Here is a 26,985-nt window from a genome sequence, read left to right on the forward strand (position 1 = left end):
GAGGAAAAGAAGTCATTATATGAAAAAGATACTTGCACACTCATGTTTATAGCAGCACATTTCGCAATTGTAAAAATGTGGAACCAGCCCAAGCCCATCAATCAATGAGTGGATAAAGAAAATATATATATCAGCTGGGCACGGTGGCTCACACCTGTAATCCCAGCACTTTGGGAGGCCAAGACGGGCAGATCACGAGGTCAGGAGATCGAGACCATCCTGGCTAACACAGTGAAACCCCGTCTCTACTAAAAATACAAAAAAAAATTAGCCAGTGTAGTGGCGGGTGCCTGTAGTCCCAGCTACTTGGGAGGCTGAGGCAGGAGAATGGTGTGAACCCGGAGGGCGAAGGTTGCAGTGAGCCGAGATCACGCCACTGCACTCCAGCCTGGGTGACAGAGCGAGACTCGGTCTCAAAAAAAAAAAAAAGAAAGAAAAGAAAAGAAAAAATATATACCATGGAATACTATTCAGCCATAAAAAGGAAAAAAATAATGGCATTCACAGCAACCTGGATGGAATTGCAGACCAATATTCTAAGTGAAGTAACTCAGGAATGGAAAACTAAGCATCATATGTTCTCATTCGTATGTGGGAGCTAAGCTATAAGACACAAAGCCATAAGAATAATACAATGGACTTTGGGGACTCGGGAGGAAGGATGGGAGGGGGACGAGGGATAAAAGACTACACATTGGGTACAGTGTACACTGCTCAGGTGATGGATGCACAAAAATCTCAGAAATCACCACTAAAGAACTTATTAATGTAATCAAATACCACCTGTTCCCCAAAAACCTATTGAAATAAAAAAATTAAAAATAATTTAAAAAGAAAGAACAGTTCTTAAAGTAAAGCATTTTTGTGCTTCTATTCTCCAATCACCTAGCACCATGTCTATTACAGAGTATTTAATCATGACAGAGCTTTAGGTATACAGTACCACAGTCATTGTTGTAATACAATACAATACAACAGTCATTACTGGCCAGAAATCTGGTCAGTATATCAAGCTATGATTTTACTGCAGGGCCATGAGAAATTGAGGTATACAAATGCAAATCTCATTACACACACAGTATTAAGGCAACTCTGGGAAACTGGATGGACATTCCCATCTGATCTATGAAGTAATATAGACTGGGCTTAGTAAAGCAAGCTTGACATTCAACAAATAACACAAAGATAGAGAACCAAAAAGGAAAAAAGGGAGACATGAGCAAATAAGGCTCCAACAGAACTAGAGATTAGGATTATTATGAAATCTTATTTTTTAAGATAGTCATATCGATAGAAGCAGTTTCAAAATTCCTGACCACAGAAAATCTTCGTTTTTTTCTTTGTTAACTTTTTTTTTGATTACTTGGAAATACACAATAAAACATCCAAACACTTGGGCACACATTTTTTCCCCCAAATAATGGGCTAAACGGGTGTACTTTGTGTTCATATGCCTTCAACAAGGTTCAGGGAACTAGTCAAAGTTCAAGCTACTCACCATAAATTAGTATTATCTCATAACCTTTTGGGCATAAAATAAATGGAAGTGAAATAAATTATCTAGAAATGTACAATCTGAAACTCTATCACTGACAGATTTTATCTAGAGAAGGAATAATGAATAGAAGATAAGCAGTACAAAAAAACCCAGAAATAATGAGAAAACACATTATCTGATGTCAAGTTACTTGATTTAGTTAATATATCAATTTTTTTAAACTTTACCTTCTAAAATAAATACAGGTTGTTTCCTTATTGTGACCACTATCAATCTGAGACCAAATGTGGAAGAAAACAGAGGAGACCATTGAGGTTCTGGCACAAATACTGAGGTCTGGTCATAAAGTAACACATAGGTTGATTGGTTCCTTGCATGGAACAGCTAAAAGCACAAAGCCCATTCTATGTAAAGGCTGGGTTCTGCAAAATTTGGCAGATAATAAACTTTAATGGTACTTTTCATTCATACTGCAATTAGTGCAAAAGCAATAAAAAACCTGACAAACTTTTTTTAAAGAACTGCTTTTACACTTCACTTTTAAACAGCCCTTGCTCCATCCTGGTGATGTAATGGGAAAGATTTATGAAAGCAAAACAGTGATGTGTGCCCTCAACTGGAATGGCAGTGGGCACCTATTTAGCACTGCAGGACTCAGGAGCTATTTGCAGATGGCCTCTTAACAGAATAGAAGAAAGTGTCTAAACAAGAATACATTCATTTCAATTTCCTCATATTTCTTAGAATTACTTTAAAATCAAAACATTTCATTTCAAACATGTTAAGTTAATTCATTTTGAACTTGCTGTATCTTAGAAGATTTACCAAATATTGGTATGGCATATATACTCTAATGCCCATGTTTAAAATCCACAAGAAAGTAAACCAATTGCTAAAACCCTTTTAATTACCAAACAGAACACAATAAAAAGCTGACGTAACAGGATCCAGAACTAATGATAAGATGTACTCTCTATGGCTTAAATGTCAAGGAGACACATTTATCATTTGAAAACAGAAAAAAATAAGAGAGACAATCTCTTGACCAGTAAACTACAGAAACCGATTCCCTGGAGTCAAGTACTTTTTCACTCCCCTAATAAAGTTTCCAGAGACAGGGAGAAAATATGTTTTTCAAAGACAGCAAACAAATTCCTATATTAATGGGAGATTTCATGTTGTTAAAAGCTCTTAACTTTGTATTAAACTAGTTAGAATCTGAGCTAACTTTTCACCTTTTCAGGAACTCTCTCTACTTACTTAGTGCCGTTGTACATTGGAAGCATGAGTGTCTTCACAGAGATACATATGTGTGAGTGTGCCAAAGCACCACTGACATGTAAACTGGAGTGTGCAGAGTAGCCACTAGTCTGTGGTTACTACTTAGTATTCAAAACAGTCTTGAAGCACAATAGTAGATTCACCAAAGAATCTTTGAAGACTACATCAGCACCAGAAATGACTTCTATTTTACTGTTCAATTGCCAAATGACTCTCTTCGCTCTGAAACAAAGACAATATAATCTTTCTCTCTTCTGGAGAGTTACTACACTTTAAAATGTTGAAGATGCACCAGGGAACTTGTCACAGATGCAAATGCCCAGTCCTTGCCCATTCCTCCCTGCCTTCCCCTCCATTCTGATTGAGCACATCTGGGCTGGAGCCCAATAACGCATATTTTTAAGAATCATCCTGGGTGGCTCCTACTGCAGATGGCCCAAGAACTACATATGGAAAATAACCATTTTACTAAAACAGAATTACTCTACAAAGTTTGTGGGGAAAAAGTCTGGCCTCCCTCCATGAAAACAACCAGCATTCACAGATATGCAAAAGCGTTCGACATCACATCACTAGCAGTAAATGCACTAATTTCCCTCAATGAAGTAAGCAAATGTTAATGAGTAATAATACCCAGTGAGTGCAAGGGTGAAGTGCAAGTGGTAAGCCAAACATGACTAGTAAAAATCTTAAGACTGAGAAAAGTTATGCTCGTTTATGCTAGCTATAAAAGTTGTCCCAACCATTTCAACTGCTGAAATAAAAGATAAAAAAATGATGAATAGCTATTTTCAAGTAGCCAAGTGTGGAACTGTGAGAGTGTTTCTAGATCGTGCCAAACACACAGCAACTCTTCAAATACACCTCTTACTTAAGGTGGAAAATGATTCTGCCTGTCGCAAACAGGAGATGTAGGCTTCCTAGTCATCTGTTCACTATTGCAGTCAGCATTTTATAAGACTTTATGTAGGTGTTCAAGAATTTTCAAACCAATCATTTGTGAATGTGAATCTTTTCTATTATTAACTTCAAAATTGGTAAAATTATTTTAGAACATATACTATATTTAGTCTATGATACCCATGTTTAAGCAGCCTGTGGAATTAAAGACATATACAGAGTATACCAAATAAAATTTTACAAATTATGGTTTGGAAATGTGCTTTAGACACAGAAAAGAAAATGCTAGTTTTCAGAAGTATTGGGATTATTAACTGTTATCATGTAGCATAAACATTCAAATTAATAATCATGTACCTAAATTACTCTAAAGTATTGATATGGTTAGGCTTTGTGTCCCCACCCAAATCTCATCTTGAGTCATAATCCCCCTATCCCCACATATCAAGGGACAGACTAGGTGGAGGTAATTGAATCATGGGGCGGTTTCCCTCATGCTGTTCTTTTGATAGTGGGTGAGTTCCCAAGAGATCTGATGGTTTTATAAGGGGCTCTTCCCCCTTCGATCAACACTTCTCCTTCCTCCCGCCATGTGAAGAAGGTGTCTTGCTTCCTCTTCACCTTCTGCCATGATTGTAAGTTTCCTGAGGCCTCCCCAGCCATGCTGAACTGTGAGTTAATTTACAAATTACCCAGTCTTGGGCAGTTCTTTCATAGCGGAGTGAAAATGAACTAATACAAGTATCTAATTTAAAAGGCTGAACTGTTGTTTTAGATTGTGATTATATCTATTTTGAACTCACCATAAGTTCCTGTTCATATGTCCAAACGCCACAAGCCAGTTCTACACAGAAAATGACAAGCAAACTTCCAAAGTACTGTAGAAAAACAGAAAAGTATGCTGTTATAGTATCAGAATAAAATAGTCTCCTCAAAGACAGACTTGGTATTATGTTTACCTAGTGAACAAGAAAACAGAGGCAAGTTTTCATGAAGCCCCTCAGAAGCAGATGGGGAAATTATCAGCAAATTTAGAAATATCTGCAGATAACATTTAATATTCATCTCAGTGAGCCCTAATTTATTAGCCGTCTCCTGAGAAAAATCTTTTATAAATGCCACTAGTTTCATTAGGATAAATAAGAATTTACATGTTCTAGTTTGATAAACTTTAATCAAGTTCTCCAAGAAAGGGGACCTAATTCCTTTCAAAGTGGACGAGGTGAAGTCAACAAGTTCAATGCTCTGCACCATGAGCAGATTTTAACTCATTCTTCTAGGCAATGGGGGTTGGGGGGTTTCCTTTGCATTCTTGGAAAAAGCACAACATAGAACAAAATCTCAACTACTGTTGACACTTTCTATAGTAAGTTTCTATTATGGGGAAGGCACTTGGGATATATAAAAGAATATCAAAATTCTGATAAGGCATGCGCAGGCAAAAAAATAACACAAAGTTGAATATGGTGTCAAAAACAGAAATGGAGATAAAAATTCAAGATTCCTATGAAATAGAGAAATATGCAGTGTTCCAAAAGGTGAAGAGGATTGGAACAAAGAAGAGAAGAGAGAATACCAGGCAAATAAAAGCCATGAACAAGTGTGCAGAGTCAGCTGCAAAGTCAAGCAAAGAATCGGGGAACAGGAAACAGATCCATCTAGCTGGAGTGGGGTGGTCAGAAAGAGGAATGAGAAGAGATCAAAAGTGAAAGATGGACTGAAGCCAGATTATGGTGAACTTTAAATAATACACTAGTGAATTTTAAATCCATCATGTAGGCATTAAGGTAGCATCTTTCAAAGGTTCTGAATAGGGGAATGACATTATGAACTGATAAAATAAAGGCAAAGTTCTCAATGATTTGGAAAAAGGAAGGCTGAGGGGGATGGTGAAGATGCCTTAGAAGGCAGCACAAGAGGAGGCATGAAGTGAGCAGCTGAACTTAGATGGTAGCCTTGAAAATAGGCAGAAAAGAATCATTTTAAAAGGCATAGGAAAAGAAAATTGACAAGGCATTAGACTCATTGAATTTAGAATGGAGGAGAATGATGTATTTCACCAAAGCAGATAAATTGTCAGGGGTAAACAGCTCTGTGGGAAGATAAAAAATCTAATTTTATTTGATTAACATAAAAATGTTTATCTAAGTATCAGAAATGTAGATTCGGCTAAGTGTGGTGGCTCAGGCCTGTAATCTCAACGTTTGGGTTTTGGGAGGTGGGAGGGTCACTTGAGTCCAGGAATTCGAGACCAGCCTGGAAAATATAATGAGACCCCATATCTACAAAAAGAAAAAAAGAAGAAGAAAAGAAAATTAGCCAGGCATGGTGGTATGTGTTTGTAATCCTAACACTTTGGGAGGCTGAGGTGGGAGGATCACTTGAGCCCAGGAGATTGAGGCTGTAGTGAGCAATGATCATGCCACAGCACTTCAGCCTCGGGGACAGAGAGAGAACCTGTCTCAAAAAAAAAGTGTAGATTTGAAGCCCACATAGCCGAGGGTGGAATTGAAAACCATTATTATGATTAGAAAAAAACAGCTAACTTTTGGATAGTGCTGTTTATCAAGTACTTTCACAATTAATTCACTCAAGAATCCTGTGAAACAGATAAGGCTACCTCATTTTACAAACAAGAAAATTAACACAAACAGCAGATAATGTGACTTCCACAAGAATGTGCATAATGAATTTGAGAGGACTGGATCACTGTAGCTGTGTTCCTGTGTCATACCTTGCCCAGTTGTGGTGGCAATTTTACAGAGGCAAGCAGCAAAAATATGAGAAAGAATGAGCTCTCTGAAAATCATCCTACTAATTTTAGCAGGAATAAAACTTCATTGCAATTATGAATATTCCATTCTATTTACAGTGGGAGGTCAGGGTGGGAGTACCAGGTAGTGACGATTTGCGAATATCCTCCTTCACTGGACTGAAAGCTCCACTAAGGGCAGGTACATTCTTGCATTCCTCATCACATAATAGGTGTTCAACGAGTATTTGTTAAGTAAAAGAATAAATGCAAACAAAGCAGAAAGGTATGATAGTGAGTAGGACTGGGAGCTACCTTGGACTGGGTGATCAGGGAAGGTCTTTTGATAAAGGTGATCTTTAAAATGAGTCAGCACAGACAAGAAAGAAGCAATGCTGTTAAGACTTCAGAAAAAAGCAATCCAGGAAGAGGAAATACCAAGTGTGATGTGGCCTTACATGGTGAGCTAGCTAGTTAAAAACTCAATGGTAACTGGCACACAGAAAGAGTGGGAGGGGTACAGGGTATGCAAGTAGACGTTATGATGTGCCAAGAAACAGATCATACTGAGCCATGGAAAGGATTTTGGATTTTATTCTATGGGTAATGCAAATCCATTAGCAGGTGGCGTGATCTAATGTACATTATAAAAACATAATTCTGGCAATTTTGTGAAAAAATGACCTGTAGAAAAGCAAGGTGTGATGAATCTAATAAAAGATTGCAGAAGTAGAATGAAGGCAAGAAAATGGAAAAAGTGGACTGAATTAGAATTGTGAGCCATTAGCATTCAAACTTAAAGTTTCTTTGTTCATAATATTTGCTAATTAAAGGGGGAGTGGAGTATAAGATATAGAAGATGGGGCTGATTTTTACTACCATAACATACCTCCTATGATTTAAAAATATAAATCATTACTATTAGTTTTAATCTGCTTCCTTCATATTTCTTTCATATAAAAAATAAAGAATATATAACTGCATAATCTCTCAGACAATAACACAGCTTCAAAATAAGTGTTGGTTCAAAGGATAAAGTAGTATTTTGTTAAGGGGCTCTCATTTTGTAAGCTACTTTTATTTTTGGCATACATAGTATTCATGGTCAGCTTTAATATACTCAGATATCATTTCAAAGTATTGTTATTTCTAGGCCTTACTTTAAAGATTTCAGCCTTAAAAGTATGATTAGAAGAAATTTCGTGAGCATAGTACTTCAAGCCAATTTTTATCCTACCTTTCTTTAATGCTTTACTTAAGAGATTTCCAGACATAAAAAATATTATATTTGCATCTTATGTTACAAAGAGACCAAATGTTCAGTAACTACATACTGGATCACTTTTCTAATCTTTGATAAGAAAAGACCCTTAGAGACAGTGAGACTCCACAGAAAAATTAAACTATGAGACATTTTTTGCTCTCTCAGATTCTTAACCTAAATTTGTTTCATATTTGATATCTGGCTACAATGAAAACCAAAGCATCCCTGAAAAGGCAAGATATGTTTATCAATAAAACATGGACATGGATGATGATTATAAAGAAAACAGGAAATGCCCTGACTTTGCCTTGAGGATAACCATGTAAATTTCTTGACCGGTTTTATAACCTTTTAAATCGTACTTGAATATTCTCTCATTTTCTGCCTCCTGAAGTCATTAATCAGTTTGCAAATGTAGCCCATGATTGGTGGGGAGGGGCTAAGTTTCCTATGAGCTAGACACCCTTAACTCTGGGAAAACTCCAAAATGACTGTATCTTTCAGATTTCCAATGGTTTCACATGATGCCAGTTCTCCCATACAAAATAATTTTTTTTCTTTATTCCACTAACACTCAGGAACACTGATTTGTTTGACTTTGAGGTTGAAAAGACAAGTTTCACCAACATTATAACACTTTCTTGGAATAAATTAAATTTAAAATTTGATTCAAATAAAATATTTTTAAAATGATGTTGCAGCTTCATGGTCAGCTGTCTTTTCTTTGTTGTTATTGCTGTAGCCTGAAACATCTAGTCTTCTAATTCCACGGAAAACATTAAATGTCAAATTCATCCTTAATACAGGATAAAGAGACCATCTGCATCTACCCCTAAATTTTCTTTTGTAGTGAGATCTGAGTCCTTGATAAAGTCATTCTCATACTGATTATTGCACTGAGAATCACTCAGCTGCTATTTAGTTTAAGAGCTAGATTTGAAGCATCTATAAAGCATGATGCTAATCTTAATTTCAATAAAACAAAATTAGCCCAGAATTAAACAACAGTTCCTGCTGAGCTGTGTTGTGGTATGAAGTGTACATCCCTATCAATGTCACTACACAAACACCTATTGTCTTCAACATTACTGGGAACAGGTATGTATCTCCCCTGATGGTGGCAGCAAGTGTTCCTCGTGTTTCTTGCTTTCCCAATGCATATGGTTTGATGAGATGGTCTGTACCAGTCTAGTTTGCAAAGCAACTCACCCTCTCTTCTCCTAGTGGGTTTTCTTTCTGGAATGATGAAAAGTGCTCTGAATTTGGAGTTAGATTTAAGTTCAAAACCAGCTCTGAAACATATTGTGTGACCTTTAGCAAACCATTTAACTGTCCTTGTGTCAGTTTGCTTATCTGCCTGATAAAGATAAAAAAAAGAAGCCCCTTTTACAGTTGCCATCAAGGTAGATTTGATACATGGGAAAATGCTTTGGAAAATGGAAAGCGTTATAAAAAATGCTATTCTGTACTAGTTTGTGAAACACCATCCATAATGACTTGTCCTCTCTTTCCGTACGTAGCCTTCATTCTCTGCAGTGTGCCACAGTGTCTTCCTCATCATTGTTTTCCAGTATTTTACCTCCTATTCTTTATTTTTTCACTTTTCTCCCTCCCTCTGTGTGTCGGGGTTTCCTTGTCTGCTGTATTTCAGGTCTCAGAGACTTTGGCTTATAAACCACTTGGCTGTCCTACTCATAAGTCACAGTGCTCCCTCCACTGCCAGATCATCAGTTCTGGCTGGCAAGGATCTTGTTCTTAAACATTATTTTATCCCCAGTGCCCAAGCAGCACCTGTCACACAGCAGGTATTGGGTGGAATGTCAGTGGAAATAATGAGCAGTTTACCAACTAAGACCAATTTCAGTATTCCCTTGGGTTTCTCTAATTTGAACCTTGAGTGTCTTATTAACATTTGACTCCCCTTGATTTCTGCCTACACATTTCTATTTTAAATATTGCCTCTCTTTTACCAGTGTCTTTTCTGTAGATTATGCTATAATAATCCAGTATGCCTTTAAACATTTAACACAATTTACAAGTGAAAGAAAGGGAATAACGTGCAGACTCTCCCCATCTCAAGTTACTACCATCTAAACATTTTAAACGAATGCAGAATGAATAAATGTGTGTCTATATGGGAAATTAGAATGTCATTATTTCCATTATAAAGTATTTTACTTGCTTTGAAAAATTGTTCAATACAGAGTTCCTGAAAATATCTAATTTCCCCTACTATAGACCAACTAAAACTTGTTTTCCACAAATAAGTTTTATTCCTAAACCTACATTCATGAAAAAAAATTGCATCTAACACAGCATTCTGATAATAGGATACACCCCCTAAATGATGTAATCAATCAGAGATTTTTTTCACCAAGTCACTGAAGCTGAGAATAAATAACTTTCGGTTCAAAGATGAGTGCCTTCATGTTTTAGGTAATAGAAGATTAAATAAAACAATGTACGTGAAATTGTCTTGTTGACTTAAAAAAAAAAAGCTGTAAAAATGGAAGAACATAGGCTTTGAAATAAAATAGACCTGGCTTCAGATTTTGGCTACTTGACATATCCATTGGCTAGTCTTGGGCAAACCACTACACCTCAGTTTCTTCATTTGTAAAGTGAGAATGTTAAAATTACCTTGCAATGCTGTGCAAAAGATTCCATAAGGTAAAGTGCTGCTTCCTCGTAAGCACTTCCTAAAAAGTAGCCATTATTAACCATATCATAATTTCTACTAGAACACAAACTCCACATGAACAAGAGGTATCAGTGTGTTTTAAATACTTACCACTCTACCTGGCACATAGCAGACACTTAATATATGTTTCTTGAGTAGAGGTAATTAGGATTAGAGGATGAGAATGACGGTGTATAAAATTGCTCATCCTCCTGAGACTATCAGTGTCACCCCCACAAAAGGGTGTCTAATCCCAAAGGCTATTACATGAACTTTTAGTAAAATCCCTGTCCAGTGAGACTGTATTTGGTATTTTCCAAAACATCTTTATTACAAAACTAAAGCAGGATGGGTGTGGAGGGTGGGGAATACAACTTCTTTTTTAAAAGTAGTGAAATCAATTTGTCTGTTATCTTAAACAAACTGAGGTTGGTCACAGAATGACCAGAATGACATGTTACTAGTCCCTTTGTCCACTGGAAGTATCTGAGGAGGAAAGGAAGGGCTTGACACCCACCTTCCTATTTAAGCCCTTGGGGATGTGTGGGTAAATGCATCCCCTCGTAGAAACAAAGAGGATTAATTCCCCCCACTTTTAAAGTTATTTAACATCACTATATGTACACAGACAAAATAGTTAAATCTCAAGGAAGGCCCTTTTCTTAAAGAAACATTTATTTATAAAAATGATCTGCTTCCCTGATACCACCACCCCCTAGGATTTCCCCCTAAAGAAAGCAGATTCAACACTTGGCCTTATCCCTTCTTCCCCTTGAAACTTCACTAAGACAATAGTAAAGGGATATTTTAAAAGGCATAATCCCAGGGAAAACTGAAAAAAGGAAAAAGAGACAACAGCAAGTATATTTTGGAAAAGTGCAAAACAGAGAGCAGAGTGGCAAATTTCTCAGCAGTCCCCCAAAAGCTGAATGCTAAAGCAATAGTGGGAAAACCTGATTCACATCACAGAGTCCCCAAAATACTCAGGTATTGGCAGCCCTGAGGTGGGGATAAAGAGAGAAGGACTTGTTGAAAACCCCACTTAGGAAGAAGTTAGACCTCCCCCAAACACAGGCCCCTCTCTCATCCTATGCAGCAGGGTGACTACCCTACCTTCACCAACAGAGATGCTTGAGGAAGTGGAGACACTAAAATAGAGAGTCAGGATTGGGGACAGCAGGTATAGTAGATGACAAAGTACAGTACTAGAAACACAGAATTGAAGGTCAAATTTACATACCTTTCCTACAAAGGTTCAAGACTCAAATCAAACCAAAATAGCAGTGGACTTCTAAAGGACAGCAAACGAGTGTCTTCAAAATTCTGAGGAAAAAAGTTATTTCCAATCTGGAATTGTATAGCCATCAGAATTAATGCATGAGGGTTTATAAAGCCATTTCCAGGCATATAGGCTTTAAAAATTTTCCTATGAATGCTTTTTCCGGAAATTACTGGAAGACATGCTTCCTAAAATGAGAGACTAAACAGAGAAGGACAATGACTTGGAATCCAGGAAACAGAGGGTCTAAAATAAAAGGGAGGCAAAGGAAATTCCAGAACGGTAGTAAAAGGATATCCCACGATATCCTTTTACTACCTGAAGCAATAGCTTCAGGAGGCCTAGGCTGGAGCAGGTCTAGAATGTTCTGATATATATATATATATCATATATAGATTCGATGAAATGCCCAATATATTTGACTATATAAAGAAAAAACTTACACCAGAAGGAAGTAATTCAGAGTTGAATTAAACATAAATACACAAAACAACAAAACAAAGAAATTGATGAATTTCAAGAAAAACAACAGATCATACCAGAAAGAAAATGTAAACCTAGTACTTTATCAGACCCAGCTGTAAACAGCATTTACATGGTCATAATCATGTAAACACCAATCTAACCAAAATTATGAAATGTCTGGGTTGAGGTGAGATAGGAAGTATGGTGGGTGAGGCACAGCAGGAAAGGGTGCCAGTTCTTCATCTTCCATAAGGGGAAGCCAATGGATAGTGTCCAAAACTAAAAACTAAAAGAAGAGTTACATAAATATATGATTTAGAGATACAGAAGTAAATTCCAAAGGAATCTGCTCAAACAAAATTGAAAGCAATTGCCTCATGGGTGTGGAAAATGCCAGGATAAATGACTGCAATGTTTCATCATAAGCTTTTTGGAACTAAATTAGCTCTCTAAATTATGTGCTTGGAGCACACTGATAAAAGTAAAAACAAAATTAAAACAAACAATAGCCCTCTGGAGGCCTTGACACCAAAGAAAAAAGTCTTGGTAGCTGAAGGACTTTAAATATGTTTTACATAGAAAATTGTAAGTGCTGCAATTATACTTCAGGGTTATGGGAGGTAAAGGAGGTGAGTGGAGATTGGAAATATTCTAATTGCTCAGGTACAGTCTTCCTTTCCCTAAATGTATCCTCAGTAATTCAAAATAGAAATGGTATAACAAAAATATAAAAAATGTATACCCAGGCTAGACCCTGCTTTGAAATATGAATTTCTTCTGCAATATTGCCCATTAAAACTATACATTTGGGAGGCCAAAGTGGGCAGATCACAAGGTCAAGAGATCAAGACCATCCTGGCCAACATGGTGAAACCCCATCTCTACTAAAAATGCAAAAAAAAAAAAAAAAAAAAAATTAGCTGGGCATGATGGCATACCCCTATAGTCCCAGCAACTCAAGAGGCTGAGGCAGGAGAATCGATTGAACCTGGGAGGCGGAGGTTGCAGTGAGCCAAGATGGTGCCATTGCACTCCAGCCTGGTGATAGAGCGAGACTCCATCTCAAAAAAAAAAAAAAAAAAAAAAAAAAAAAAAAAAAAAACTATCTATACTGTTTGCTCAAATCAGTGTGAGTTGAATTATTTTCCATGTTCGTTCATTTCAATCACAAAATCATAGAACCTAGAATTCTGTTATTGTCAATTTCATTCAATGATAGTCTGAATTTTGTTTATTTGTATTCTATTGCCTCTCAATGAATGAAAAAGTAATTTTTTTCTTTTTACGTCTTTACTTCTTTACTATTAATAATGGGTATTAACAAACTTTCTAAAAAGACAATATGTGCTTTTGTATTAAATATTTCCAATGATTTTCACTTTGGGGAAACTTGACTTTTTAAAATTTTCATTTCTAACTTTTATTCATCTAATGAAGACAAAAAAGCAATCTTCTCTAACAAAGTCAATCAATTTATTGAGTGCCTATATTTTGGAAAGTATTAAACTTGGTAAAAGCAGTTGAAAAACATAGGAAAAGATACTTTCAATTACTAAGAGCATGTTTAGAGAAAATATACTCTCTACATGTAAAACTTAACACCCTCATTCCTTTCAACTTTACAAAGAGAGGACTCTATGATATACATTATCTAAAGAAAACAAAAAACCCTGTATCTACCTCACCACAAATAGAAAAGGCAATTGTTTTCCAAACTGTTTTTCTATATAAATGCCACTGCAAAAGAATTTTTACATTAAAAGAATTGTAATGTTTTCCTTGAACACTTTTACATGTTTTTTTTTGTGTGCAAGCAAGCAGATAATTAACCAAGTATCACAGAATCCCCCTCAATAAGAATCTGCTACACTGAAAGAAAAGTAAAGAGTATAAACAACATAAAAGTTATTTTAACTTACTGTTCTCTGAATTTATAACTAAAAACTCAGACAGTTTTTTCATAAGTAACATTCAACATGATTTAAAACCACAAAAGTCAGATTTGCTTATCTTGTAAAATTGATACAACCTGTGATTCATCTCCCCCCAACTAAAAGTTATTTCAAAATATAACATACTTTACTGGACATTTTAATATTTTTAAAACATGGTGCCTTTTGACTCCTATCTACATGCTACATAGCCAACACTTTTAATAAACAAAAAGTTTGATGAAAGGCCTACATTCACTAAATGATAAATGATAAACTCCAGTCTCTATCCTGTCAAATACTAAACTCTGCAAACTTTCTGTGCTAAGTATCTTTATGGCAGTTGTTTATTTTTCCTTTCCCGGTGATTGGAGGTTTAAAAATATTATGTTACTTACAGTTAGTAAATAAGGGAATTCCATTGCCAAATATTTGTACAAGATAATGGAACAGCCGTCCTTCTATTAAGAATCCATGGGGACTAAAATACTAACAACCTCAAGAGTACTTGCTGCTGAAAACACATATACACACAGAGCCTCTGTTTTAGCTATAGCAGACACACACTCGGTAATTTCTGAAGGTCAATCATTCACCACGTCAATATCGCTCTACAACTTTTTTTAAAAAGTCAAAGAATCAGGTCAGCCTGATTTAGGAAAAATAAATTAGAACTATAGACCAATGGTTAAAGAAATAGTCTTGTCTTAGAGACCGTCCCAAGCCCACCAGTATCAATAACTACTCAGGACATGCAGAAATTTAAGCTCAGATTAAAAATTTATGGTCCTTTGTGCATGCTTGTACTTGAATAAATATCGAATATTTTTTCTAAAATTGTATCTTAATTTACTCCCCTTTTCAGTTTCATTTACATTAATAATTGCTGAGCTAATTTCTTATTAAAGATGTTGGTGAAGTTCAAATTAGTAAGGGTTTGCTTCATGTGATGTTCAAACTACTAGACAGAGAAATGTGTTATGCCAGGATGTGCCAGTCTAGCAGAAGGCTACAAGTTCCCAGGGTCAATGATGTACATCAAGGCATTAAGGGTCAGTCAATAAAACATCGGAGCACACTAGAGAAGTCACCATGTACATGGTGTCTATTGCCTGGTAAGCTAAGTCAGCTAAAGTGTGCAAGCTCAGCCCTATCTCAAAAGATTTACAGGCTGTTACTGGTTTCTGAAGAGGGTATCTATACAGATTATTGGGCCATTCCTAAGAATGTGAGACAGGGGTCCCCACTACCAAAACCCATACATGAACATGCAAACAGGAAGGAGCCTTAGCAATATCTCAAGCAACACAGCCAAAATAATACCACACACGATTCTGACCCTTATCGTGCCTCTCCCTCAGACCTAACCAAATGTGTCCAGATACTTCCCAAACAAAAGAGGGGAATGAGTTCACTATAGTCAGCATCTTTATTTTTATTAAATTTTTTTTGGAGACAGAGTCTCATTCTTTCACCCAGGCTGCAGTGCTGTGGCATGATCTCGGCTCACTGCAACTTCCCCATCCCAGGTTCAAGTGATTCTCCTGCCTCAGCCTCCCAAGTGGCTGGGACTACAGACATGCACCACCATGCCCGGCTAATTTTTATATTTTTAGTAGAGATGAGGTTTCACCACGTTGGCCAGGCTGGTCTCAAACTCTTGACCTCAAGTGATTCTCCTTCCTCAGCCTCCCAAGTGGCTGGGACTACAGACATGCACCACCATGCCCGGCTAATTTTTATATTTTTAGTAGAGATGAGGTTTCACCACGTTGGCCAGGCTGGTCTCAAACTCTTGACCTCAAGTGATCCACCTGCCTCGGCCTCCCAAAATGCTGGGATTATAGGCGTGAGCCATTACGCCCCACCAATAGTCAGCATCTTTATGAAAACACTTTCATAAGACAACAGGTTAGGAAATGAGAAGTTTTAAAAGACGTTAGATTAGGCGAAAGAAAATTCGTACTATAATAGCTGTCAACAACTTTTTAGCTTATCTATAACTCTATGTCTGCAAAAGTATCTCCTTCTAAATCACATTTTTTTTGCTTTCAAACAAGACAAATACTTTATTTTTGTATATTCTCCAGAATGACCACAAACCCTATTTGTTAAAAAAGGGTATTAAAGGAAATAGTTTCCTTTAAATTTTACAAATCCACATATATAAATATGTATTACAAGTAAACAGCTTGTTCTTTTCATTGATAAATATATTCATGCACATACACTTTGTTCCTAAACCATAAATATTTTTATTCCCACAGAAAAAAAGCATAAGAACATAATTGTTTGTGAATGTTACACTCTGATTCACAGTCATGCTCAATGTTCAGAGAAGAAAAACGATGTATAAACAACGATAAAATTATTAAATCAGCGAAGTTGCCAAAACATCAGTAATTCAGTCTAAATGACAGAAGTTTGAATTAACTACAAATTACAGAATAATTGTAAAGAAATGCACTTTTGTTATATTCAAATGAATATTTGAATATAACGATGTTGAAAAGTAAAGACCTGCTTTTATAAACAAACCAATGATGATGTGAGGAAAGCATATCCATTATCTCTAAGTAAATGTTTTTAACATTCTTGAAAAGTTTATTCGTAAAAATTTGTTCTCCAAGTTTGTCTAAGCAGTTCTACCACAGTCCTCTGACACTAGTTGTTTAAGAAAAGTCTTTTCCCTGAGGCTGAAAAATCGCTGCAGCGTTCCAAAGAACTAATGTTGTAACCCTCAGCAAGGTCCTCTTTGTGCTGGCTTGTTTCCCTAAACTCACCTTAGCCCAGCACCCAGTGTCTAGATGCCTAATTTAGCTTAGTCAGTATATTTTTAGTATCAAATCTGAACTAAAGACATCTAGATTAATAGAATTTTACTTATAATGACATCTGGAAAAAATCTAAAACATTAGATGGACTTCCCCACATGAGTACCTTTATTCGCTCATCAATAAAGGCATATTGTCAGAATTAAAGCATGTCCTCCATTCTCTCTTCTATCATTAAAAAAGGTTATCAAAACGTGATTCTCCCTTACTTAGCCAAGAGTAACAAGACCAGGTATCCATTTCTCCCAGGTGAATGAGCAGAAGGTCCAGGATTAGGGAATAGACACTCCTACCAGGGATACATAGCAAAAGATAGAACAGATTGTGCTTCTGCTCACAAAACTTCAGATCACAGAGTATGCATGACATTCAATTTGGCACCAGCTCACACAGCCAAGTCTCAGCCATATCTGATACACATATACCCTAAGACATACATGTGCCCTTCTCCAAGCCCACTGTGAGCTTTCCAGTGTTATCACAATTGTTCCTTCCACCAGCCTTTGGGTCCTCCAAAGCGCCTTTCTCCCCTGGCCCACTGTCCACCAACCACTCACTGCCCCTTGCCCTTCTCCATCACATCTCAGCTCAAATACTTCCTCAGGTCCCTTTGTTAAATGTTCTTAATAGAAGACAACGATTGTTCCTTAGTGATTTTTTCTTTCTTCTTTTTTTTTTTTTTTTTTCTTTTTTACAGTACCTTTAAAAACACAAAGAGAGAACTTTCGGAATGAAAGTATTTTCATAATAAAAGGTAAAAAACCCTAATTGTCTCATTAGAAGTTCTCAGTCTGTGCTTCAACTCAACTGTGCAAGCCCTATACAGAATGTGAAACTGTAAAATATTTTAAATGCTTGTTTACTGGAAAAGACACTGCAATGATTCATATTCTACTTAATTAGAAATTATTTTTAAGTTGCTATCATCTAATAAAATTCTGCTATTTTATTAAATCTTTAGAATTGTATTAATATTCTTCTTAAATATTATGTTTCTAAAATGTCATTATTTTAAGGAAATTTGTTGTTTCTAAAGTTTAAAGTTTTATAACTAAAATAATGGCTATATAAAGAAAATTCAGGAATAACCACTTATTTTAGAATAATTCAAATGTGCTGCTTAACAGAAATACAAAGTGATACAACTACAGTGTTAAAACATTTTAAATACAATTTAAGTTATTGTTTCTGTCATCTAAGCTGAGAAGATTTATCTTAGCCTGAGCATGTAACCTGAGCCTATTACCTTTTCTCTGAAAAAAGGAAAAGACACATGGATTACAATTCTAAAAATGTGAGTTTTTAAAATTTATATAGTTTCAAGAAAAAGCTTTCTTTAATTCATAATCTTATTTAGCCAACAACTTCATTAGACATTGCACATAAAGCAAATACTAACCATGATTTTTTTTTTTTCTAAATATTCCATCTAAAAGCTGCTTTCCTCACTGGCTTAAATGACTTAATTCTCTCATCTTTTACAAACATTATCCGCCCTCTTGTTTTAACTCTCTTTACATTTAGGATACTGTTTCCTCAGTCATCTCCTTTTAAATGAATGTTTTCTGGTTTATGTTTGCCAAAGGAAGTTAGTAGAGAGACATGTGGAAGTAAATGAGAAAGTGAAAACACAGCACAATTGCTGAACTCACCTCAAGGAAGCATTCGCTGAATTGGTGACCAGTATTCACAGGTGGAATGAACATTTCAATAGCATGTGCTGCCAGAAAAATACCTGACTTTGAACTTTGCACAAACTCAGGACAGTCACCAAATCAATGGATATGGAAATATTTGGCTTATATTTAACTAAAATTATCTCAAATGTATATATCTAAAAACAATCTATAATAAGGTTTAAAATGCTTACTGTGACATAGTACACCATACAAAAACTTGAATCATTCATATTTCAAACCCTGAAGAAAGACAAAGTTCCAATGAACAGCCAAAATCCTCTCATAAAGACCCAACACTAAGGCCATGAATATCACACAGTTGTCCTGGCCCCTGTCTCTGACACAACATTTACTTTTGAAGACATCTGCTGACATACTTTCATGGGGCATCAGAAGCCATAAAATACTTACAAGTAAATTTAACTGAGGAGTTAAAAGATCGATATGCTGAAAATTATAAAATACTGATGAAAGAAATTGAAGATGACACAAACAAATAGAAAGATATCCCATGTTCATGGATTAGAAGAATTAATATTGTTAAAATGTCCATACTATCCAAAGTGACCTACAAATTCAATGCAATCCCAATCAAAACTCCAATGTCATTTTTTTACAGAAACAGGAAAAAAAATCCTAAAATTCCTATGGTACTACAAATTCCCCAAATAGCGAAAGTAACCCTGAGCAAAAACAACAAAGCTGCAGGTATCACACTACCTGATTTCAAAATATATTATAAAGTTATAGTAATCAAAACAGCATGGTATTAGCCTAAAAACAGACATCAACCAATGGAAAAGGACAAAAAGCCCAGAAAGAAGTAAACTGACACATTTACAGCCAATTGATTTTTTGACAAAGATGCCAATAACACACAATGGGAAATGGAAAGTATCTTCAATAAAGGGGAACAACTGGATATCCATATGCAGAAGAATAAAATTACTCTTATTTCACAGCATAAGCAAAAAAACAACAAAAATGTTTTAAAGATTTAAATGTAAGACCTGAAACTGTAAAATTAGTAGAAGACAATGCATGAGAAGAACTCCAGGACACTGATCTGAGCAACGATTTTTTAATATGACCCCAAAGTCACAGACAGAAAAAAAGCAGAAATAGACACATGAGAAAATATTAAACTACCAAGCTTCTGCATAGCAAAAGAAACAATTAGAAGAGTGAAACCCATTGATTAGGAGAAAATATTTGCAAACCATGTATCTGTTAAGGGACTAATATCCAAAACATAAAATGGACTCAAACAACTCAATAGCAAGAAAGTAAATAACCCAATTAAAAAATAAGCAAAGGACCTGAACAGACATTTCTTAAAAGATGACATGCAAATACCCAACAGAAGACAAAGAGATGAAAAAAAAAAGCTCAACATCACTGTTAGGAAAACACAAATTCAAACCACAATGAAATATCAACTCGTAGCTCTTAGAATGTTTACTATCAAAAAGACAAAAGATAACAAATGTTGGCAAGGCTGTGGGGTAAAAAAATCCTGGTACACTGTTTGAGTAAATATAAATTAGTACAGCCATTATGGAGAGCAGTATGGAGGTTTTCAAAAAATCATAAATTGAATTACCATATGATCCAGCAATCTCACTTCTGAGTGTACATCCAAACGAAATGAATAGGAATGCCACAGAGATATCTGTATTCTCATGTTCATTCCAGCATTATTCACAATAGTCAAGACATAAAAGCAACCTAAGTGTCCATCAATAGATGAATGGATAAAGAAAATGTAGTCCATATATACAACAGAATACTATACAGCCCTAAAAAAACAAGGAAATTCTGTTACTTGTGGTAACATGGATGAACCTGGAGGACATTATGTTAAGTGAAATAAGCCAGCACAGAAAGACAGATACCACATGATCTCAGTTATATGTGGAACCTAAAAAGTGTTGATCTCAGAGGAATAGAGAGTAGAATGGTGGTTACTAGAGGCTGGTAGGGTGAAGAGGAGGAGGGTGAAAGGATGATTAATGGGTACAAAGTTTCAGTTAGATAGTAGAAATAACTTTTCGTGACCTATTGCATAGCATGGTGACTACAGAGTGATGTATAAGTGTATATTTAATAATGATAAGTTGTATATTTCAAAATTGCTAAAATAGTAAACTTCAAATGTTCTCACCACAAAAAATAAGTGGATGCAGTGGATATGTTAATTAGCTTCATCTAAGAATCCCACCGTGTATACATACATCATTGAAACATCAAATTGTACCCCATACATATATACAATTATTATTGATAATTACAAATAAAAAAAATTAAATTATAACTTCTAAAGAATTCTAGCTAACAAGTCAAATAAAGTACATGTATTGAGTAGATATGTTTCTATTATATAAAAAAGTATAAATGCTGAATAATTTTTCATTTCCTGATGTCAAGCAATACAAACATTACTATCATGTAATGCTTTATCCATAATTCTACCTCAGCAAGGTTTACTGATTTCAGCCACCTTCCTCCAGTCCCTAAGTCTTACTTAGTTCATACCCTTATCCATGGCTTCTGGGGATGATAATGTAATCACTAACAGGGCTTTCTATTGTCTCCCGCTTAAATGTGAATTATCATTTCATCACAAGCTGGAAACACGCATTGGTTCTTTACAGCCCAAAGAATAACATCTAACTTTTTGATAAAGACCTTCACAATTGGACTTAACTTCATTTTCTTCTCACTGTGCACCAACACCACAGCCACTCTGACTTTCTAAGTTTTGCCTAAGCTTACCCTGTCCCTTCACTCCTCAGTGTTTATACACACTCTTCATGTTGCTGTAAATCTTCTTCCTTCCTCATCTCCACCGGCAAACCCTTATGTATTTTTCAACATCCAGTTCAAATAAAGACTCTCCTGTGAAACATTCTGGAAATCTCCATTTGCTCCTGATTCTGGGTTCCCACAGCAATTATTTATAAATTTAATGTTATATTTTGCTTTGTAATTTTCTTTCTATTCACCCCTTTCATCTTTGTTCTCTCAAGTAACTATCATGGATGGGTACTCAATACACAATTAAGGAGGGCAAAAGGAAAGGAAAGAGGAATGAGAGGTGAGGAAGGTAAATAGGAAAGGAGAAACTGCTTGATTCTTTGACAAGATAAGCAAAAATGATAACTACAGTAGAAATTTTAAAGTTCATTTTATAATAAGCATACCAAAAGACCATATTTTTAGAAATTAAATGACTACCGAATGCCTTGGAGTAATAAATGAAGCATAGTTAAAGTCTTCTAGAAACAAATGCCAGTAATTAGTTAAATGCCTTATAACAGTACTGTGGTGTAGTGAAACCTGCATGGTCTTTGAGCACAGGCTGCATTTGAATGCTAACAACTACCAGCTGTGTATCTTTGGGGATTCTACTTTTCCTTATTTGTAAAATTAGTCTAATAGAGTTGCTGTGAGTATATTTTGAGAAAACAAAGGTAAAATATTGGGCAGATACTGAACAAACGGTAAATAATATGATGAATCTTCATTTAGAAATAAAGTTTAGGCTATCAACCAAAAATATAAACAAAATAATAAAGACATACAACTTAATAGGTTAATTTTAACTTAAGGACTTATGACTAGCTATATAATTATAAAATTCATGACTATGTAAGAGAAGGCCTTAAACAGAGACTCTTTAGAAAATCAATTACTACTTAAATATATTCTGATTTGCATTATGATTTTAAACAACAAACAAACAAACAAACAAACAAAAAACAAGGGGAAATTTCTCCAAGGCCATTAAAATTTCATTTGATTTCCACTAAGGAAAGCATTCAGATCTGGTTCAATCACTCTATATTTAAAGAAAGTTTTAAAAGTGCAAGCACACAATCAATAGTTATATTCAAAGTCTCTGGAAAAATAAAATGGAAAAAAAAGCACTTCTCCTTTAAAAATGATTCATTTGTATTAAATACGTAAGGTACATCCAACTTAATTTCTGACAAGCACTTGACTGCTTGTGGTTTGCTGGCAGTTGAGCATATATTTGCATCACATCCTGACAAATGATGATCTCCTGATGGTGACATTCAGCTGTTGTCAACATCATAAACATGTCTGTTCAATCTGTTTACATTCCCCCTGAGCTGGCACTGCTTTCCTAATGCCTATGTTAATAGCAAGGTAGAACTGCAATAACAAATGAATTTCATTTCGTCTACAGCTAAAGCCTTGGGAAGTAACCATCTAAGGCTTAAAACCAATTTCAATTTAGCTTCAATTTCTCTGTTAACGGGAGAAGGAATTTCTACTACTGAAATTACCGTGAAAGGCATGGCATATTCCAGTTTCTTTTCTTAGTCATTTTTGGCTTGTTTTCCCATTATAATTAGAATTTAATTATTCTTAAACCCCTCATATAAATACATAAAAATTTCTGTTCTATGACAGTTTCACACTTACTAAGAACAAATCTAATGAGTACGTTTGCCAGATAAAGCAAATAAAAATACCTATGTCCATTTAAATTTAAATTTCAATGAATAATGTTTTAGTATATGTATATTCTAAACATTGCATGGGATATACTCATACTAAAACATTATTCATTGTTTATCTGAAATCAAATTTAATTGGGCATCTTCTAATTTATTTGGGAACCTTAAATTAGGGTGCTTTAACAACTTACATCTATAAATCTATCATTCAAAAGAAGGATGAAATTCACGACCAAGGTTTCTCAGAAATGTTTTCCAATAGGTGGCCTCTTAGCTTGTAGAGGTTTTCTGTTGCTTTTTGATGAGGGCTGCAGGGAGGCTGGTTATAAAGACCTGTTTTGAGGAAGGCTCATTTACTTTTTCTTGATCAGTCTGTTGAATAATGGCATTTTTACTTTTGCTTGAACAGCACAACAGCCCAGTTGCCAGCTCTTTTTTTTATATATATAATCATTCAAGAGATACGGCAGCTCTCTGAGATACCAATTGTCTTTTGAAAAATAGCTTTCTCACACTAACCTGTTTTACAGCTCTTAAAAGTAAAACAAGACTTTGAATACAGGGAAATGGACAAGTTGGATGAATGTATTCTGCTTGTTTAAATATTTACTTCCAAAATAAAAGTAAGAAACTTCCTTAAAAAATTGTTTTTAATTAGGATAAAAGGTTAAAGGGCACACAAAAAATACTGTAAGTTACTTTGCAAATATTTGCCAAAGACCTTACATCATGTCGCATTCTGCACTATTTTACCGCCCACCCCACAATGAGCCATTCCCCTTGTAATCTAACCTTTTCTAACAGCCAAATTCCTCTGTTAAAAATCTCACTCTCATCACTGCCTTCCAGGCAACATCTTTAATCTGATGTGCTGGTCATTCCTACTTTCACTATTCTAATTCACTGTCTGTTATTCAATGATTTAATAAACACTTATTAAAGCAATGAGCAAGGTGAATGGTTCATATTACTGAAGTTGTTTGTAGTCTGGTAGTCTGGGCTGATTATTAAAAAGAAAAGGAAGTTTATAATAAGGGAAATACACTAGGCTTCAAAAGTTGGGAAAAGTCTATTAGAGACATCAGTAAAGGCCCAGTGAGAATGGGCTTTGCAATCAGGAACGCCGAGGTCTGAATCCAAGCTCCCAGCCTTATTGCCGAATGACTTGTGGCATATTACTGACCTCTCTGAACCTCATTTAATAATTACCTATCTCAGATAATTGTCATCAGGTTTAAAATGAAAATGTTTTATACATTACAGGACACATTTGTAAACACTTAGGAAAAAAATCAGCTATTATAGAGTGAAATGGAAAAATTGTTACAAATATTGGAACTAGACTGCCATGGCCTGAATATTAGATCCTCTCTTTACTAGCTGTGTAGACTTAGGCAACTCACTTAATCTCTCTATGCCTCATTTCCTCATCTATATTAAGTGAATAATAAGGGTAATTCAAAGTTTTAGTCCAATTTTATACTCAGCAGAGAGGATAAAATTGATTAACTCATGTACAAGAACTCTTCATTTAAAAAAAATTCAGGTAAAACTCTACAGTGTCTGGCACTGTAAGTACTCAAGAAATGTTAACTACTTCAATTATCATCAGTGTCATAATTATCATTTAAAGAGGTAGCATTTCAGATAAGTCTTCATGGGCTAGTAATATTTAAATGAAAGTACTGAGAAGAAATTTCTGGCTAAGAAGACAGCAAGAATAAATGTAGAGAAGAACGGAGCAAGAAAGTTTGTTCAGGGGTCAGAAAATACAGAACCAGAGAATAATGAAGTAGATAAAAAAGCAAAAAATGGCAGATAAAGTCTCCATTGTAGAAGGGCTTGGTGCACATTTGAGGTGTTGGTACATACTTCATTACCCAATAGGGAGTCTCTGCACCTGTCTGAGCAGGAAGTTAGGAAAGCCTGAACTTGGGCATCCCAGAGGAGGATAGAAAAGAGAGGACAACTTCCCATGACTGTAGAATCTGAACTGAGAGGAATAGGCAGCTATTTAGAGGAGGGGGATGTGGGGAGGAAGCCAGAGAGGAAAGCCTGAGAAACAGACCAGATGCAAATTGGTTGTGAGTGATAGATACATGGGAGTTGAGACCACAGATCATTCTTTAGCAAGAAGGAAGCTGTGTTAGGCCTAGACAGAGTAAGGACTAGAAGCCTGCCATGAGAGGAGAGGCACTCCAAAGGGAATGGAGAACGAACAGCCAAAGGCAATCAACAGGAAGGAGGAACCAAGATGTAGATGTCACCTAGGGACACATGGAACAGCAATGCATAAAAAGATGCTTTGTAAAAAAGAGTACATCCAAAAAGCAAAGTAGAGATGGAAAAAGGCAAAATCAATCTATGCTCATCATATTCCCAGAGGGTGGCACTGAACCCTTCGGGCTGAGCTCAGAGTTCTTCCTCTCTGGCCTCAATAGCACCCAGTGCAAACCCTATTAGAGGTCTTATCTCATAAAGACAGGTCTGATAGCAAAAATTGGTGGTATACATGATCAGTAAGTATTTGGAGAATGAATGAATGAGTAAATTAGTGGCCTTTAGAACCTCAGTCATCCCTGCCACTTTTGCATTATAATGCTCTTGCCAGTATTACAAACTAGACTCTCATTCACAAGTTTAAGATTTGCTCTACTTCAAGTAGCAGGCCACATTACTTTGTTGTTTGTCAATTTGCACTACTAGCATCTAAGCAGCCTAAGGGAATGCATAAAGAGTTTTCAAAATGTGTTTCCAAAGCCTTTGTGGTTCCATGAAATACCTGACCCTACTTGCCCTGCCTCCCTCCAGCATCCCACTGCATAGGGACTGTGCAGAGTAAAAGTTGGGAGGAGGGAGGAAATGGCAGTCAGACCTTAATTGGTTATGCAAGAGAGACATCATTGTAAGACTGCGTTTTAAAAAAGAATTCTGAGACTCTTTATTTAAAACTTGAAATATGTTATACTCTACTCAAATTATAGAAGGTTCATGTAAAGTAAGTCCTTTTGTTTATGTTTAAATTATTGCCCAAATATCTAAAATTGCAAAATAAGATCTCAAATTTCCACCATTCTCCCTTTCACTATATACCTATATGAAGAGAAATAAAGCAGTAGGCATGTTTCCCCATCTCTGAGTGTCGTTTATTTTATTTATTTATTTATTTATTTATTTTATGAGATGGAGTCTTGCTCTGTCACCCAGGCTGCAGTGCAGTGGCATGATCTTGGCTCACTGCAACCTCCGCCTCCCGGGTTCACACCATTCTCCTGCCTCAGCCTCCCGAGTAGCTGGGACTACAGGTGCCCGCCAACATGTCCGGCTAATTTTTTTGTATTTTTAGTAGAGACAGGGTTTCACCGTGTTAGCCAGGATGGTCTTGATCTCTTGACCTCGTGATCTGCCCGCCTCGGCCTCCCAAAGTGCTGGGATTACAGGCATGAGCCACCGTGCCCGGCCTGAGTGTGCTTTATTTTCTATAGCATTTTGTGTTTTTCAATATTCGACCTGAACAGTTACCCTCCAAGAAGCTAAGTAATACATTAACACAGGTTATACTGTGAAATTTAAAGCTTTAGTTCAACTTCACACTAAGATTCTGTTTTAATTGACTTGGCATGGGAGCCAGTCAAGCACGAGTCTGTGGGAGCTGGCTCCTGGAGCCAATTTGTACTCATCTGTCCCCAGTTCCACATTCAGTGATTTCATGTTGGTAACTTAAAATTGACCATGCTGGGAGAATTTACCCCACGGAAATCCCCAAATGCTACAAATCTGAGCTTTTTTTTCTGCCCAGTGATCCAACTTACCAGCACACCACTCAAATTGTTTAAGTTCTTTATATGAAATTAATGCACAGCCAGGGCTGAGACCTACTATAAAAAAAGCGTATACTCAATGAATTAGTTTTTCAGCCTTATATGTCTGCAACT

General features: G+C 35.9%; 1 protein-coding gene across 2 annotated transcripts in view; it reads right to left on the bottom strand.

The window, feature by feature from the left end:
• The window catches only part of TSPAN12 (tetraspanin 12), a 70,894-nt gene that overhangs the window by 24,046 nt on the left and 19,863 nt on the right, over positions 1–26,985 (bottom strand). For both annotated transcript variants that reach the window (XM_034964885.2, XM_014345789.4), the window contains exon 5: positions 4,483–4,557. In XM_034964885.2, the coding sequence (XP_034820776.1) occupies positions 4,483–4,557 (75 nt within the window). The remainder of the gene's footprint in view (positions 1–4,482; positions 4,558–26,985) is intronic.

This window comes from Pan paniscus, chromosome 6 (genome assembly GCF_029289425.2).
Source record: "Pan paniscus chromosome 6, NHGRI_mPanPan1-v2.0_pri, whole genome shotgun sequence".
NCBI classification, from domain to species: Eukaryota; Metazoa; Chordata; class Mammalia; order Primates; family Hominidae; genus Pan; species Pan paniscus.